Source organism: Calidris pugnax, unplaced genomic scaffold, assembly GCF_001431845.1.
Source record: "Calidris pugnax isolate Ruff unplaced genomic scaffold, ASM143184v1 scaffold36, whole genome shotgun sequence".
Taxonomy (NCBI): Eukaryota; Metazoa; Chordata; class Aves; order Charadriiformes; family Scolopacidae; genus Calidris; species Calidris pugnax.
In genome coordinates this window covers 3,668,588-3,686,997 of record NW_015090825.1, presented here as the reverse complement: position 1 = coordinate 3,686,997, position 18,410 = coordinate 3,668,588, and the positions used below count along the sequence as shown (strand labels likewise).

Here is an 18,410-nt window from a genome sequence, read left to right as displayed (position 1 = left end):
GTAGACTCCTCAAGTGCTCTAGAAAGTATGTCTTTGATCAGTAATTATTTACCCAACTGAAGTTTCATTGTTGAATGGTTTTACCTTAAAAAAACCCCAACACTTAAAGTCGGACTATTTTTATATTCTCAAAGCTGGTCTTTCTTTTGCCTACAAAGTGATTTGTGTCAGCTCTGACCATAACAGATCAATAAACAAGTTTGTGACACTTCTTACAATCACAGAGCTGAGCCAGAGCTCTGCTCTCTCAGTTTGTGCCTTAAATTGTGGTGTTGACAAGTGCCCTAGAAACACAGGCCACACAATTCTATTGATTATTTTTTTCAATAATACCGCCTCTAAACCATCTTTTGAATACTTTTTCTTCCAGCGCCAACATGCAGAAGGCCAGGAGTTGTCTTTGTTAATGCCTTTGATTTGGTAATTCTTTTCCCAGGTTTACAGCCTAGTGGGTCCATTCTGTGTAGTAACTCAAAAACTGCCCGTGTGATGTGATGGGTAATTCTTTTCCCAGGTTTACAGCCTAGTAGGTCCATTCTGTGTAGTAACTCAAAAACTACAGACTGCCCGTGTGATGCGATCTCTCCTGTAACATTCACGTGCTAACAGGCCTCTGGACACCCCCATTATCTTTGTGGATGGCATCGTTGTAATGACTCTGTTTTATCTTGTGTCCAGTTAATCCTTTATATTATTTCTCTGCCCTTACATTTGCATTTCTGTCTAATCCTACTTCTCAGGCCCTCTTGGATCCATTTTTCAGATTCCCTACTGGTTTTCTCCCTACTCAACATCTTCAGTACCTATTTAAGTAGCCACAGTTGCTTCAAGTAAAGGGACTTTCCTGTGAAAACACAAGAATGAACTTTAAGCCTAGAGGAAGTCTTTGAAAGCAGAATCTCCTGTACTGTGGTGTAAAACATGCACAGCGTTAAACTCATGTCATGCAAAGGAGTTTCTTTGGATTCAGCAGAAGAATCTGAACTTGCGATTTGTGTAAAGATTTATTAACATTTGAAAAAACATATGCAGTCCTTCTACCTGGAAATGTCTTGTATAGGACAGTGTCTGTCAAGAAACATATACTTAGCTGCATTGGATGTAAGGACAATCTCAGCAACTTGCCTTTTGATCTTCCTGTTGCTAACTGCCTTTTCCACTTTAAAACTTCCCATCATTTCTCCTACGTGATCTAGCTCCTTTACAGGCTTCTCTTCCACGACCAAAGGATTGTTCCTACCAGCACACATTGCTGTGAAAATACAGCTTTATATTCTGGATCTACTTTAACACAAAAGATTTCTGGGTACTCTTCTGTGTTTATGGTTCCTACCTCAGACTCATTGCTTTAACCAAGCCCAGGGCTAGGCATATATTGGACAAAATATTAGCTCTTTCTGCCTATAAACTTAAACTACTGTTTTTATCTTCAATTTTCAATTGAAGTTCATACAATCCTTTAGTAGGAATTAGATTCTCAGTAGACACCCTCAGTTTCAATAGTCTTTCTTTGTATGTAGAGATTCCTCAGCCAAATTTTTTACAGTATGCCTGCAGGTAACATTGAGCACCAGCTTTTAGCTTATATGGAAGGTATTTTCTTTTGTTTCTGCTTTTCCAGTTGCAAGGTCTTGCAAAATAGCTGTATTTCCTATAGCTGCTGCAAAATTTCTAAGTTTCTGGACATAATGTGAGTCTTCATATATTTCACTTTTGCTACTACTTGCAGATAGTTCTGAAAAGTTTCTTCAAAACTGTCTTCTAGTTTCCTTTCCTGATAGACAACATGTCCTGCTCCTCTTCTGATATTTTCATACTGTGATTATGCTTGTCCTAGATAGACTAAACACATTTTCCTATTTTTTTTTTCAGATCCTACTTTTCTGGGATCTTTATTGTATCTTTGGATCTTTGATTCCAATCACTATATGATCCCTTAAAATGGAATCTCTCAAAACGTCATAGCTGCTTGACTGACCCTTTATTTTAAGATCAGCCAAAAATTCTTCAAAGGTTTCCTTCTTCTGCATTCTCATATGAAACCTGCGTCTTTCAAAAGCTCAAGCTTCCTTGGGAGTGCAATATTCCTTCAACTTTCTCTCTGTAGCTGCATGGATTGCCCTCTCACCCTGGCTTGGTCTCATGCCATTAAAAACTTTGATAGCTCCTACTCCTGTAATATTCCAGAAAAGAGTTGTGAGCTTCCTTATGATTAATCTAGCCACTGTATATAGCTTTCAAACACGATGTGAAACTTTTCAAAGACACTGCAATATTGCCAATGTGTTTCAGAGTATCTAAAATCCCCTAAAGAGCTATTACCTTTTCTCTCACTTTCAAATCTCATTTTTCTAGTTAATTCCCTCCTCTTTTTCACATTCTGCTTCTGTTACCATGTGGTACTTGGTTTACACTCAAAGCAAAACTTGTATTGGAAAGAGCATAGAAGTGTGCTGCAGAGGGTGCACGTCGGTCAGAGAGCTCTTGCATTGCACTCAAGTTGGCTTTACTCACTTGAATCTCCATGATTCTAATTACCGACTAACCAGCTCAGACTCCTTCAACCTCCTCTTAGATACGAGACCCTAGAGATCCAAAATCTGCTAATTACATCTCTGGGTTTTAACTTGTATTATGTTTAGAAGCCTATAGACTTCCCAGCAGCGACTCAAATTTAAAATCTCCTGACAGAGTGTTTGCTGTTTTTAGAGTTACTGTAATATGCCACAGCTTAAAACCCACAGCTTTCCAGTGATTGCAAATGGGCAACAGCGGAGGAGGATGGGTACCGAAGCCCAGCAAGATACCAAAAGAATCAGACCTAGGAAGAAGGATACAGCAGCCTAAAAGCCAAAACCATCCTGAAGGCAGTTTGTGATTTCACTGCAGATTGATCTCCTCCAGTCCCAGAAGACTATTTAGCACTGCTCCTTCCATCTTGCAAGGGTGTGCTTTCAAGGTGTGATGTGGTCCACCTTGTATCCCTCATTGCAGAAAAATTCTGGAACCCTTTTCAACTATACATAACTTGCAGTGCCACTCTTCATCACCACTATTATCTTCCATTTAAATCTTCTTAATGAAAGTAAAGGCTGAAGTAAAATCAAAACAGTTTTTGAGATTCATATTTTTGGAAAATTGAGGCATTCAACAGTTTTGGACTGATAAAAGATTTCCAAGCAGTAATTATTCCACTCACAGCAGTAAATATGCATGTGGAGAAAATGAGGATTAAAACCATAGATCAAGCTACATTGCCAAAAAATAATATTTTCTTGCAATTGTTTTGTATTTTTCTTGAAGAGCTGGAGAGCCACTGTTCAATGTCTGTTTCTAATTTGGGCGATTTGTTCCTGTGAGTTACAACAAAAGCAAAAAAAAAAAAAAAAAAGAGCGCACAGCAGTATGTTTTGAATTGTAAGATGTCCAGGGCTTTTGTCTGCCTCACAGTGTGCAATCACAGGGCACTGAAACTGCTCCAGAGCTGTTAGGGTGAGGTTCACAGCCCCTGCAGAAAGCCAGAAGAAAGGACACGGGCTGGATGCAGCCGCTGCACAAATAGAAACAAGAGGACAGGCTGGAGAGGTGGGCCCAGGTGAACCTTATGAGGTTCAACAAGAGCAAATGCAAGGTTCTGCACCTGGGCCAGAACAATCCTCGCCACCAATACAAACTAGGGGGTGAGGTATTAGAAAGCAGCCCTGAGGAAAGGGACTTGGGGGTGCTGGTGGACGAGAAGCTGGACATGAGCAGGCAGTGTGCAGCTGCAGCCCAGAAGGCCAATCACATCCTGGGCTGCATCAAAAGATGCGTTCCCAGCAGGTCCAGAGAGGTGATTCTGCCACTTTACTCTGCTCTGGTGAGACCTCACCTGGAGTATTGTGTGCAGGTCTGGAGCCCTCAATATAAGAAGGACATGGACCTGATGGAGCGGGTCCAGAGGAAGGCCACTGAAATGATCAGGGGGATGGAGCACCTCTGCTACGAGGACAGGCTGAGGGAGCTGGGGTTGTTCAGCCTGAAGAAGAGGAGGCTCCGGGGAGACCTAATAGCAGCCTTCCAGTACCTGAAGGGAGCCTACAGGAAGGCTGGGGAGAAACTGTTTACAAAGGCCTGCAGTGATAGGACGAGAGGCAACGGCTTCAAGCTGGAGGGGAGCAGATTTAGACTGGAGAGCAGGAGAGGGTTCTTCACTGTGAGGGTGGTGGAGCACTGGAACAGGTTGCCCAGGGAGGTGGTTGAGGCCCCTTCCCTGGAGATATTCAAGGAGAGGCTCGACGAGGCCCTGGGCAACCTGGTCTAGTTGGGGGTGTCCCTGCTGACTGCGGGGGGGTCGGACTGGATGACCTTAGGAGGTCCCTTCTGGCCTGGACAACTCTATGACTTAAGCAAGATCACAGAAGGGGGAGTGGGTGCTGCTCAAGGGGGTCCTATAACCAGCAAATTTACACCTCGGGCAACTGCTTCCTCCCAAAGTCCGAATTTGACAGGTGAAAGGAATCAATTTTCCCACTCATTGAGAGTGGAGGCTGAGACCCACGTGGATCACCAAGGTCAGGTTTTGCAGTCGCTGCGTCCGTTTTCCTGACCAAGAGCAGATCTCCTTCCGCTGACCTTTACGGTAGCTGGGCACCATGCCCACCTGGGCTTCCTGCATCTCAGCTGACCTACGTGGTCCTGGAGTTGAAGGCTGACACTTGGCTGGATCGCTGCCTTCACAGCCACCATGTGGGTGGATTTCATCTGTCAGACAATGACTCTGGCTTAAGAGTCATTTATGGCTTTCCAGAGCCTTATGTGAAATCTGAGGAGTTCAGAGGCCTGGGTTAAACTCCTTTTGCACTTCCAGCTTTCTGAGGGAGAAAACCAGACAGGAACTGCTACCACAGGACTGCTCCCACCAGCCAGGAGGTGGGTGAGAAAGTGTGGGAGACAAGAAGAGAACATTCAGCTGGAACTGATAGGTGGCAATATTTGATAACGACATACTTTTTGCAGACCACAAACTACTAAGCTGTGAACTCATTCCCAGAGGAAGCTGCAGATGCCAGAAATTTCAATAGATTAAGTGCAGAACTGGATATCTTATATATATAAATCAAGAAAAGCCAGAAGCTAACAAATAATTAGAACATAGTTTCTGAAAGGAGTATAAAAGTCCCATCTGCAGGCTTAAACCAAACCCTGTCATTGCCCAGGATGAGACGGCCATAGTGCAGGGGGCAGAATATTCCACATCCATCTAATAGAAGGCTGTTCCACCTCAACCAGAAATATCTGGCTCCGGTTGCTAGCAGGTAACTAAGAATCCAGTTTATACTTGACCCAGTCTGTCAATTTCTGTTTTCCTCCAAATTGCAGTTAAGCAATCGCTCTGTGCTCCTGTGTATGCATTTGTGTGCATAATTGCCATATACATAGTGCTATACATAGTCGTTGTTATGGTAGGTTCTGAAAAGTAAATAATTCTAAATGATGTGGACCTGCCAGCATGTCACATCATGGCTATTTTATTTTTACTCGTCATGTCTTCCCCATTGATTTAATTACTCTCCAGCTGCTTCGGGATGAGTATTTGCATCTTTGAGCCACACTGCATAATTTCTGCTTGCAGCACAGCATCTTCCTTACTTGCAGAGCTGCTTCTTATTTATAGCATTGGAGGCAGGGCTGCCTTGCACTTGGTATTGACCTAACAGGAAAGAAATAGAAGGTTCTTGACCAAAAGAGCTCTTCGTCCATGCGTAAGACTAGAGACAATGGGCTGGTAAAAGAAATGGAGCAGAAGAGCCCAGTATAAGACTGTTAGGGCCCAAGTTTCAGATCAGTAATGAGCAATGTCTGCAACACAGCAGCTGCCTAACCATCTCTGTTGTATATTATGCGATTTTTTACAGGTGGAACACTCGTTGATACCTGTGGGTGTCATAAATGCAGTTTATGCCAGAGACCTGCAATGCAGGTGGGAGAGTTGTGGTACTGAAAAGAGAGTTTTGCCCTCGATTCCTTCAGCCTATTTGGGATCCTGAAAAACAGAATTTAAAAAAGCAAGGTAAAAAGCAAAAGCCTTAGCTTACAGGCTTCTCTCTGTGTTTTGTGGGGTTTTTTGTCTAATGATTTCCCAAGCTGCCTCTTTATCTGCAAGACAAGGCTGCTCTTCTTTGTTTATGAGTGTATCACCTTTACCAACAATGTCATGGGGAATTATCATTCTTATCAATAATAATTTATTAGTTCCTACAACTTCCAGACACTTTCTGAGCACAAAAGAGAGGAAATGCGTGCTCTTGAGGGAATATTTTTACATGTTTTTTTTGCTCCTGAGGGTTTACACTCCTAAATAAATAAATAAATAAAGCAGTCCAGGAGAAGAGTGAAAGTGCAAGCAGAAAATATTATAAGCATCCAGGTGGTGTCTATCCACAACCTGGAAATATAAAGTTTTAACAGCACTGTACTGGGGCAGAGGATTCTCCTGCTGCCTTAATCTGCTGGCAGGTGCAGGAATCCTCCAGCAGTAGCAGACTAATCACTGCTGACTCACTAGGGCAAGCATGGATCATTAGACTCTGGTCTGAGAAGGATATCGTTTTGTCATTTGTTTGTCAAATGCTCTTCTCCAGAGCAGTGACCTATTAACTCCGTGAGTGTTGATTTTTGTTTGAGGCAGAGAGTCCTCTTGCTTGGAGACAAGTTGCTTATTTCTGTCATATGGAGCCAGCGTCCATCCTTGTCAAGGCTGTTTTTTGCTGAATCTACTAAGGCATTTACTAACAATTTATCTGGCTGCTAGAGGGATGTGAAACCAACTGTGATTGCTACTTGGCCCTCATCCAGCAGGCTATTGGACCACAGTGTCCTACATGCCCATCCATTTCAGCTGCAAGAAGAGCCCCTGTTAAGCATAATCAGGTAAGGTCTAAGTCTACGTCGCCCGCAGCAGTCTGAGAAGAAGAGGCCTGCAGGGCAACACAACTGCACTTGCTCTTAGAATCATAGAATCATAGAATGGTTTGGGTTGGAAGGGACCTCAAAGATCACCAAGTTCCAATCCCCCTGCCCTGGGCAGGGACACCTCCCACTAGACCAGGTTGCTCAAGGCCCCATCCAGCCTGGCCTTGAACACCTCCAGGGATGGGGCATCCACAACTTCCCTGGGCAACCTGTTCCAGTGTCTCACCACCCTCACAGTCAAAAATTTCTTCCTGAGATCTAATCTGAATCTTTTTTCTTCCAATTTAAAACCGTTTCCCCTTGTCCTATCATTACCCTTCCCTTCTCGCTCAGTCTGAGCTGACAGCAGCGTTAGGACTGGAACCACAAGCTGAGATGATACCCATAAAGAGGCCCAGGATCGCTCCGGGCACAGAGGCCAGCTGGCACATCTCTGCTAGGGAACCTTCGTAGCTGCCGAAAGGGAGCAGCTGCCTGCAAACTGCCTGTTAGGAACCCTCCTTGAAGCATTCTTGCTCCCAAACAGTGCTGGGAGTGATCAGGGAAAAACATCAGCTGACACAGGCCAGAGCATGATGAGGACTCTTTTGGCAGTCTAGCAGCATAGATGACTAGGTCTAGGAATGTCTCTGGACATTCGGATTTGTCAGTATAGATATTGCCATAAAGTCTGTAAAATACAAAATAATAAGCCACGGACAATATATATAAAAAAAAGTCTCACAATGCACACTGAGCTAGGCTTATCTGCAGAAAATCAAGGGAATAACACTATGTATAAGCTTGGTCCAGTACCTTCTGAAACTTCTTTTCAGAGCCTTCTATGGTAAAATTACATTTTTATTGTACACAGTCTCATCTTAGCAAACTAAATACAAACACAAAAAGTTATATGCTAGCTCATAAATAACTTACTTGATCTGCTTTTTAATTTCTCTTGCATGCAGAGCTTTAGTTTGCTGTTTCTGCTGCTCTTCCAGCTTTGAATGTTTCTTTTGTTGATTATTATAATGCATTTGTAAATGTGCGTATCTGTCTTCCGTGATGTGTTTGCTGAGCCCTGTGTCAGTGGGTGCAAACTCTATCCCCAGTTTCTGTAAAAATTCTTGGTGAGTAAGATATCCTTTTGCATCTGTATCATACCTTGAAAAAGAAATGCTCTCGTTAAATATTCATGCGTTCTTCACAGAAAGGCATTGCAGATGTCCTTAAGTGACTTAACAGTTTAAATCTCACTGACTTCCCTTCCTTATAGAGGTGCCCTGCCACACGGAGAGTGAGCAAGTGACTTTATACGAGACTCGAAAGATAGGGCTTATGCATTGTAATCACAGAGTTGATTCTGAAAAGACTACCTTGAGGACCAAATTATCAAGACTATTCTCCAGCCCTCAGTACTTCTGCTTTTCAGCATTTGACTTGAGATGCAGAGAACTGGGGCCCCAAAAATTGAGTCTCAAGTGTCTCAAACTGGTGACACAGGTCTGAGATGCCCAGAACTGTAATCATCCTTCAAAAACACAGGTTTATCTTCAAAAACACTTTTCATATTTTCTTAAGTATAAACCATTCCATAGGCTTTTTTCCTTGCAGTTTCTCCCCCTGCTAGTGCTCCGATGCATGGTAATGCCTAATTTAGCCTCAGCTTCAGTCTAATTCCTTTATTCAAGTTACAGGCATACCAGGCACATAAGAGATTTGAGCTATTCTATAAAAGGAGTGGCTGATGGGAGCGAAGTTGTGCAGCAGATAACTGCATGAAAAGGATACTCTTCAATGTGCCATGGCATCCATAAGGAATAAGAATGGAAAGTAAAATCTAATGGAGTAGAAAATAATTCAGAGATGAATCAGCACTAAGAAAAAACTATATAGTTAATGCAGTTTGAAACCAAAATGCAATACACTCAGCTTCTATATGTTAGAGAGAGTGATTATTTTTTTTAACAGACCTGTAATGAAGGTAGCTTTTTATATAATGTCACATACAGCTGACATCTATGCCATTTCAAACACAGTTTATAGCACAGCTTCTCTTTATTGAAGGCAGACAAGTATTTTCCCCCACTTCACAACAAATTACTAGTCTATAAAAACATTTCATGATATTACTTGCCATCTTTACACAGCATGAAATTACCTTACTTTCTTTTGTTATGTATTTGGTATGTAGCGTTTTTTCTTTTGATTGAATCATTTTTATTTAGGTTGAAAATACAGTAAGTAAATTTACTGCTCTGAAAAGCCGAGGCTGGTAGCACTGCCTTCAGACAAGTAGGTAACATAAATTGTCCATAGAGCTCCTCGACAGAAGCTTTGTCTGCAGTTCCCACCTGACCCAAAACACCTGGAACTGACCTTCAGCCCTCACAAACTCAGGTAGGCATTTGTGTGTATAAACAAAATTAATGAAAAGCAAGTTAACTTAGCCAGTGACCTAATGTGCCATCCAAGAAGAGAATGTATCTTAAATTAAAGGGTTGAGTAATACTGAAGTCAAGAGAAAGTTCTGTCTCTGAATTCATTTGAAATGGATTGATCTGATTGCATTCTTGAGCTGAGAATGGTAAGACATAGGGTCCTGTAACACAGTGTCATGATCTGAGGTCACAATCGTAACAAATTAAAAGATTTCTTGTGTGGTGTAATCTATTGTCATTCACTGCACTACCAAAGGCTCCGTAATCCTATAAAAGATGCATTATTGCAAGAGCTAATCATTTAGAGTTGTCATACCTTGCCCAAAGCTGCTTAAATTCTTCCGGGGTGATTGGAATGCCAAATCTGAACAAGACTTTCTTCAAGTCTCTTGGCTGTATCGTGCCATTTCCTTCACTGTCAAATTCCTGAAAATTCTGGAACGTAAAAGAAATCATCACTAACAAGAACCAACAAGTGTGACAAAATGTTTGATCTCTCTATAAGCTTAATGAATAATGGGAATTGAGAAAGAAATAGAAAATCATGCACGTCTGTATTTCATCTTTTAATGTTTTTTCATTTGATTTTTGCTCTTTCCTACTTTCTGTTTTGGATGTGCAACTCTCAAAAGCTTGAATTGGGATTGACATCACAGGTGTTTAGATGATGTAGTCTGTGTGGAAAGTTTCTTACTGATGGCAAACACAGGGAATATGAGCATGAGAAGCATGCATGCAGCTGTGGGTATGCCCGCAGCTGAAGCACGCCAGTGGAAGATGAAGGCACTGGAAAACATCAGACCTGCAGATTTTCTCCCCAACTTGTTCTATAGGTAATGTGAGTTGGATTTTGCTTTGGGTTTTGGTTGGTTTGTTGGTTTTTTGTACCATTCTTCTTGAAAACTGAGACTTCCAGTACTATCATCTGACATTTAGTGAAAAAAAAATATTCATTTTTCCTTGTGCTACTCTTTTGCCCAAATACTGCAACTATTCAACAAGTTAAAAAAGATTAAAAGGTATAAATAATTTTTATAGGACAGTTTTGTGAGAGTCTTTTTAGATGGCGTAAACATCACAATCAAAGATTCACTGTGCTGGGCAGCGCTGGGTGTCAGCATGGGAGTAGGTGTGTGTTTGTGTACAGCATGATGTCAAAGAGGCCTCACTCAGATGAAGACCACTGCTACTAACAGAAACATTAGATAAAATCAACAATATTAAAATATGAAAAAAGTTTTAGAAGTAACTGTAACATCTATTACGTAATCAAAGTTAAAAAAATTGAATATTATTCGAACTGTTGATTTTTTTTTTTAATCATATAGTAAGTTTTTATCATTAATGAGCTATTTTGCAATGGGCCTCTTTGAATATTTATAGAATCTGAAGATCAACATTGCATAATGTTCTGAAATCTACTAGTGCCACTTATTTATTTAAAGAAAACATTCTTCTTACCCTTGCTAGGTCATGCCATCTGGTTCTTGCTTTGATAACAAGGTAGTAATGAGCGTGATCACAAGCTAGCTCTGCATCCGTTATCATCTGTTTTTTTCTCAGAAAAGAAAAAAAAATAAAATAACAACTAACTATGTTTTATGTTAGTGGGATCTTTAATCTCCTCAAGTTTCCTTCCCTTTTGTTGTTCTTCATGGTAGTGGTGGTTTTTTCCTAGTTTCTAAGATACCCATTAAAGACTGTTACTTCACATCTGTGTAAACTTAATTCTTTAAATACTGCCTTATTTCCCTAGCTGCAGGTTAGCGAAGATGTTTTAAATTTTGTAATTCCCTATTTATTTTCAAATCAGTGTTGTTCAATCCTTCCTCAAACTCAAGAGCCAGCATGGATTGTTTATACGCATAGAAGGAAATGTTAATTATCTCAGAAACAATTATATATTGGAGTGACTCCAGGAAGATTATCCTTGATTTACGTCAATAACGTAGATCAAAATGAGTCACCAAGGCACGGCTAGTAAGTCTGGGGAGTAAGACCCACATTTGCAAATTCATCCACCATTATATGTGCTTAACGTTAAGGGGCCTGGTGCTTCTTGTTGAATCCAAGCATGCAGAGGAATATGGGTGCCTCAGATTAGGATCCAGGATAACTGTCACACTACACAGAAAGCTGCCTAATTCCATGTGCTACACAAGGACACACTTATCTGAGAGCTGAGGAGACCTTGTCTCACTGTTCTTTGAAACAGTGCATCTTCCTTCACCTGAGAAGAGCAGCCCTTCTTCTTTTGGTGCCCAATTTTCTTTAGCTTTTCTAAGCACTTCCAGTTAGAAAACTGAGGAGAGGCTGTTAAATTCTCTTAAAGTACAGTTGCCCACCTCATGCTATATCCTAGTACCCATTCCTCCTCCAGCTACTGCTTTGTAAGGAAATGTTGCAGACATACGGCTTCAGAGCCTGGTTCAGCCACGCTTCAAGAATATGTTCCCTGGACCAAGCTTCTCGAGCAAAAGGCAGAGGAACATTGCTCTGCAGACCAGGCGAGATGTGGTAACTACATCTGACCTACCCACTGAGCTCCTGTGCCACCCATGGCACGCACAGACCTGAACTCAGGTCCTGGAGAACTGCAACACTGCTGACTCTGGATTTCTGGGCTCCTGGGGCTCAGGACCTTGACAGCCTTTGCTGAGGCCTCCATTTGGATTTAGAAACATGAATGCCTCATTAATCTGCTTTAGGTGCCTGGGAACCTCCTGAGTTTCTCCCCCCTCCCACAGCTTGAGACATGATTCCATCAGCCTAAATCGACCAACAAAAATAGTCTAAACACTTAGGTGGGAAAATGCAGGTGCTCTTAAGATTTCAATCACTCCATTTTCCTTGCTGGACTTATGAAACAGTAAAAATGTTTGAAATGAGGAAATTCTGGAGCTCAATTCAAAATGCTTCAATTTCTAGCTAAGTCCAAACTGAAACAGAAATGAGAGCGCGGCAGTAATTGGTCTCAGACTCCAACTGATAGCGAGACTCAATCATCATCAGTTTCCTTTCTTGTTTTAGACTCATGTCCTTGATTCACTCAGTTGTCCAATTCAGGAAAAAAAAAGAAGAAAACCAAACCAAGCAGATAAATATTACTAACAACAGAGCCAACAGCAATGCTGTAAGAGACAAATAAAAACTGGGAAATAAGCCTATGTGTGTGTATCACATCCTCACTGACACAACGAAGATGAGTTGCTGATCAGGAGCTTTTTCAGTCCTGCTGTATCTTGTCATTATTTTTATGAATTTATCTCTGTTTGCATAGTTAAACAGAGTTTCACACTGAGTCTTTAGAACGAATTTTTTAGTGCCTAAATGCTACTTGTCATTGAAGTAAAGCTCAAACTTTAAAATTCCAGACATTTTAAGCAGCGTCACTTCTCGCAAGAAGGGAGGCTGCAGCTCTATTCTCCCTGTCCTCCACCTATTCCATAGTGCTTCTGTGCACCTCACCTGTCTTGTCTGCTTTTGGTGTCCTGGTAGCATAAAGGTCTGGAGCATGGACTACTGTAATGTCCACTGACAACAATATTAGTCTCAGAACTGACAGACACTGTGCCAGACAGGTAATATCCTGGCTGCTCCTCAATCCAAAATGACATCCGATTTGCAATCCATGTCCTCAGTTCTGCATGCTTGGAAGATGCAGCAAAGTTGTCCAGTTTGGAGGCTGGCTCAGCTCTAAGGCTCCAATTCAGGCACCAGTATGTATGTTTGACCTTACAGAGTTGAGCAGTCTCCAAGGGTAGTTTTGGCATTTTGACCTAGTGCTGGATTCAGTATCTGATTTAATGGAATCATAAACCACTGAGAACTTGGTAAAGCTACCCAACGTCAGCTTGATAAAGACATATATTAATACTATCTTTTTTCATTGTACCCAATACAAATTTTCACACAGTATATTCACTTCTGTAAACAGATCAGATTACTATAGGTACTCCACAATTTTTTCTTTCTTACTTATAAGATGGCATAACCTGAGAAGCTACCTCCTTAGTTTCTTGGGTGTGGAACAGTTGACAGAATTCTTGGTAATTTAACATGGAGGTAAGGTTCATTCCCAACAAACCAAGTAGGCACAAAAATTCCTCTCCTCCAAGATGAAGCAGAAAGCTTTCCGAGAATAGCTGAAAGCCAGGCATGTTGATGATACTGTTACGGTTACTGTCTGTTTCATGGAAGGCAGAATAGGTGTCCTAACAAGGAATATTTAACATGTCAACTACATATATTTAAACATAAATAACAAATGTTTGCTCTAGACTTGTTTTGACAACAGGCAAATATTTTAACGCAGTTCGAGAATATGAAGCATTTATAGTACTGCCTTACTTGGGATAGTCCACAGTAAATTGCAATCTTATTGCTTTCATCTTAAGCATGTACAGAACTGAGCAAAAGTAGGGACCATCAAAAAGCCATCCCCATACAAATTTACAAATTGACCTCCACTTTCCATCAGTACTATACGTAGAGGTACCTCATTTCTACCCTTGCCTATCCTTAGAAAACCTGTAATGAAGACAGACTTGAGAGCAATTGATCTACCAGCTGAACAGCTTCTCCCATTAAAATAGATGCAAAATGTTCAAACACCTTTTAAATGGTGCAGTTCTTCAGAAATTTGAAGTAAGGCTGATCAATATGATCACCTTTGCTAGACGTGTCCAATGGGGATAGGATGAACTGAGCAAAAGGGTAATGACTGCAGCTTTTTTGTAAAAAGTGATCTCTCTTACTTTGTGCATGTCCATGGTGGGAATTCAAGGAGTACCTGCTAATGGCAACTACAGAAAATAATAAGCAAAAGCTGAAATAAATAAGAAAAGCTGGAAAACATCTCTTTTTTAAGATCCCTGTGTTGCAAACTTTAGGGACTAAGAACATCTTCTTGAAAGATCATTCTCATGAATAGATGGTCTGTTCCATGAATGAGTAGTACAGAGTTATTCTTTTCTAATTGCAGATTCTTTAATAGCTATGCTCACAAAAGGATGGGAAAAAATAACTCAGATCTTATTTTCCTGGCAGAGGCTGCAGAGAAGACAATTAGGGGGAAAAAAAAAGGAAGAAGTTTTTGCCTTGAAAGCTGAATGTATTTGAACTGGAAGTTTCCGAGAACACAGAAGACATGAAATCCAACGTAATTTTTAGAGTCACTTCCCTGACAGGCCCCCCAAACCAACTTTTAAAACAAATATTTGTATCAAAATAACAACCAGCTTCACTGCCAAAGCAAACCATGGATCAATACATTTACCCCATAGACTTTCATCAGCTTATCATTAAGTTGATTGAGACATTCTTCAGCAGCCATGTAATGATATTTAGCATCATTTACTCCATGGTTTGGGCTGCTACATAATGTAGGTCCTGGCCCCTTCAATCTGGCATCTGCGATAATGAAATCAAAGTCTAGCAAACATTGAAAAGATGGTATTAAACGTATCTGATAAACAGCACAGTAATGTAACATAAATGAAACAAGAAACTCTGCAATTGTATTCTTTACAGCCCAAACATGACAAAGTCCACAATCTGTATGCAGGATTAGTGGTGTCCACCCAAATTACAGTAATGGCCTCAGCTGCTAGTGCTGAAGAAAGCACAGCGCAGCTGAGGCAAGGTTTTTTTTCTTTTGCTTGAGCCTTCTTTTGTGGTGGCTGTTTGGTTTACTCTGAGGAAGGGAGGTATCAGACTGGAGGAGGAGGAGGAGGAGGAAAGGAGCACTGTGAAAGTCGTGACTCGCTGTCACACCGCCCGGCTGTCTCAGTGAGGGCACACAGGAGCTGCAGACAGTGTCAGAGAAAGTAATCTGTTACATCTTTGTGTAGCACAAACACTGCACACTAGACCATCTCCTTTAAGCCCTCCTGCGGTTTGAACCGACCTGAGCTATTTCAGATCTACCATCAAAACACTCCTGGCTTAACAGAGCATCACCACTGAAACTATTTTGCCTGATGTTCTGTTCTGGCAAGGCTCAGTCCTGCACAAACAGCAGCTTCACATTGCCACAAGTTTATTATCTCACAGCCCCAGCAGGATCAGGAAAGGGCGACAGCCAGCTTCCCAGCAGGGCACCCTTGCACTTCCAGTCCTGAAGGGCTAATGTCCTTTTAGGCCATAGAACAGCTATTTTGGTTACCATTCCAGATCTGATTCCTTCTGCTCATTCTGCAGTGATACTCCAGGAACCTCTTTTGCCTTGCTTCTGGGAAAAAAAGAGACTAAGCATCTTTTGTAGCCTCTTGAGCATTTTATAAGTCTTCTGCAATGCATGAGCCATATAGATGAGTAATTCACGACAGATTTTAAAATGGGGAAAACTTGTGAAGAAAAAGGTACACACTGACAATTCACTACACCCTACTCCTGATTGATAAGAAAATGCTAAATTAATGATCTGTTCTAAAGGAATGTTTCTTTCCTTTTTCAAAATTTTACATACACCAACACACAAGAGCCTGTACAACTATCTGAAGAATCACTAGATAGTATTCACTGCATCACTTTAAAATTTCCTGATTTTACCCTTTAAATCCTACTCCCTTCTACAGGCATGCACTGTCCTTCCCCTTTTTCAATTCCAGTTTCTATTGAAGTCTAGTCAAGAAAATTTGTACACGTGTTATCTACCCACTAAAGCTTATAAGAAGAAAATCAGGCCTCTTTTTCTGTAAGTACAGAACACCCTCCACCACAGTGAATCACAAATCATCAAAAAATAAAAGTTAGGAAGGTTTTTTCTTTGCCTTCTGATTTCTGAGAGTTGATGTTGAATGTGGGTCGCAATTTCTTTTACAGCTATGGGATATAGTACCGTATGGAAAGAAAAGCTGTGATTTTCATAATTGGCAAAAGCAAAAACTTTAAATACAGACAAACCACTGTTGATTCTTGATTTAAATCAAAGAGTTGGCACACTCATTTTCCTTAAGGTTAACCTGTTTCAGGCATCTTTTATTTGGCTGCTGGATGAAGGCACACATATTTTGGTGGGCAGATGATTAGCTGGCTGTATTCACAAACTTCTAAACTTACAGGACTGAATGAACTAAAACCTGAATATTGTATCAGCCAGATACAAGTCAGTTCTCCTCCTTGTCTTAGTTCTGAACGAGAAATAATGACAGCAGAAAAGGATAGTAACTGCGAAAAAAATAAATGCACACCTCTGAGAATAACGAGAGGCATAATATGGAAGTTAAAACTTTTTTGGCTTTTGAAGCCAAAGACAAAACTACCAGCATAAAATTCTGTCATCAGAATTTTACTCACAAAATCTAGATGTATAAAAGAAATAAGAAATGAATAATTACTTATTAGCTTTACCTTGCACTTAGGGTTCCATCCTAAGAAATCAGATTCCATCAGTTTCATTTTTAGGAGGTAGAAATCGAAACCCTCACTTACAGTGCCTTGAAATCAGTGAAATTACTGACGGGGTAAGGCAAGTAGCTGAAGTGAAAAAATGTGCTCCCAGAGTACAAATATATTCCTCTGGTATTCATTCTTCAGCAACAGTAAATCAAAGAAGACAACATCCTCATTATATGAGTGGACAATACATCTATATCTAAACAAACAGTAAACCTCACTGTCTCCTTGGGATTCTTGGTAGTCCAATAATACTATCAATTATGTTATAGATAACCACATTTCAGCATTGCCCAGTAGCAATGTCCCTTAGCAGCTTTAACATTCAAAACCAATACTTTAAATTAAAACCATAAACCAGTAAGTAACCAGGTCACACCACGGATCTCCAGTTGTATATAGAGCCAGTAAAACTCATCACTTACAGATCTTTCATTCCTGAAAGGAGTAGTTACTGTCTTCTCTCTTTTTACACAGACCAGAAAATGTTGCTGGACACCAGTAGACCAGTACTATAAAATCATCCACTGTAATTTAGGATACAACATAATCCTAAAACTGTGAATAAGAGTTAGAAATGCTGAGGGCACGGATCTACTCAAGGCAGAGAAATCAGTCAGTTACTTCTTGCAATTTGTTAGTGGCAACTCCATCACACCTTTCTGTGGACCTTTAGTTAGGTCACATCCCATCTGTTCCAGTTTCCTTCTACTCCTGAGTTAGATACTCAGCAGCTTAGCTAGGTAAGGAGTCAAAGAACTTCAGACAAGAAGGTCATCCAAGCACTAAAATTCATATCAATGATCGTTTTTACCATTACCCTTCCATCAAAAAAGAAAAATTCTGCATCTTCCAGGAAGGGCTTGTTTCATGCTCTGTTTGTGTTAAAATTCCTTTACCTTCCAATATTTCCACAAAATCCAGAAAACTCAACCCTCCATCTGGAGACTCCAGCTTTTCTGTTCATAGATTAAATTGACTGTCATCCATTGGCATACCATGATCTTCCAACACCTGTTAGAAGAGAAATAAAATAAGTTATATAATGGCCTATTTTCTTGCTTAATATGTCATTTTGAATACTAAGTATCTGGGTGTTTGATCCTATGGCTCAACTTGAAATTACTCTGAAAATTGATCTCTCTCCCTTACATTTACTGTAAGCCATTTAAATATAGTTCTATTCTCTACAACTTCAATTCTATACAGAAAGACAGAGAGAAAAATTTGACTATATTTTTGAGACTGGCATTTTAAGCAAAAGCACCAAGTGACAGGCTCAGATTAAGCTTCACCTGGAAAGTAAAAAGTGCCAGAAGAAACGACGTTAACTCATTTAGCAGACTGCAGGAAAACTGTAATTCGTAGAATTTGCCACTACTCTTTTCCCCACAAGTCTGCCACAACTACCTCCTGGACAAGAAATGCTGCAGATTGGATTTAGGCCCCAGAACCCCAGCTAGGTGGAAGGCAGGATTCCTTCTGCATTGCTGCTCTTCAAAGCAGATTTGGGAGTCCATTTTAGGTAATCTATTTTGGCAAAGAACTTTCTGGTCTTCCTATATTCCTCCCATGTCCCTTTCTCTTTCTCTCTTTTTTTTTTTTTTTTTTTTTTTTTTTTTTTTTTTTCAGACTCTT

At 40.6% G+C, this 18,410-nt stretch overlaps 1 protein-coding gene across 5 annotated transcripts in view; it reads right to left on the bottom strand.

The window, feature by feature from the left end:
- Positions 1-17,781, bottom strand: part of LOC106886813 (EF-hand calcium-binding domain-containing protein 6-like) — a 52,444-nt gene extending 34,663 nt beyond the window's left edge. For 4 of the 5 annotated variants that reach the window (XM_014940044.1, XM_014940043.1, XM_014940045.1 and 1 more), the window contains exons 1-5: positions 14,653-17,781; positions 13,382-13,588; positions 10,836-10,922; positions 9,691-9,809; positions 7,870-8,097 (exon numbers count right to left, since the gene is read on the bottom strand). In XM_014940044.1, coding sequence (XP_014795530.1) covers positions 7,870-8,097; positions 9,691-9,809; positions 10,836-10,922; positions 13,382-13,588; positions 14,653-14,868 — 857 coding nt within the window. In that variant the 5' untranslated portion in view covers positions 14,869-17,781. Of the gene's footprint in view, positions 1-7,869; positions 8,098-9,690; positions 9,810-10,835; positions 10,933-13,381 lie in introns of all 5 variants that reach the window. The other variant, XR_001411743.1, reaches the window with a different exon arrangement.
- Positions 17,782-18,410: the final 629 nt, after the last annotated feature.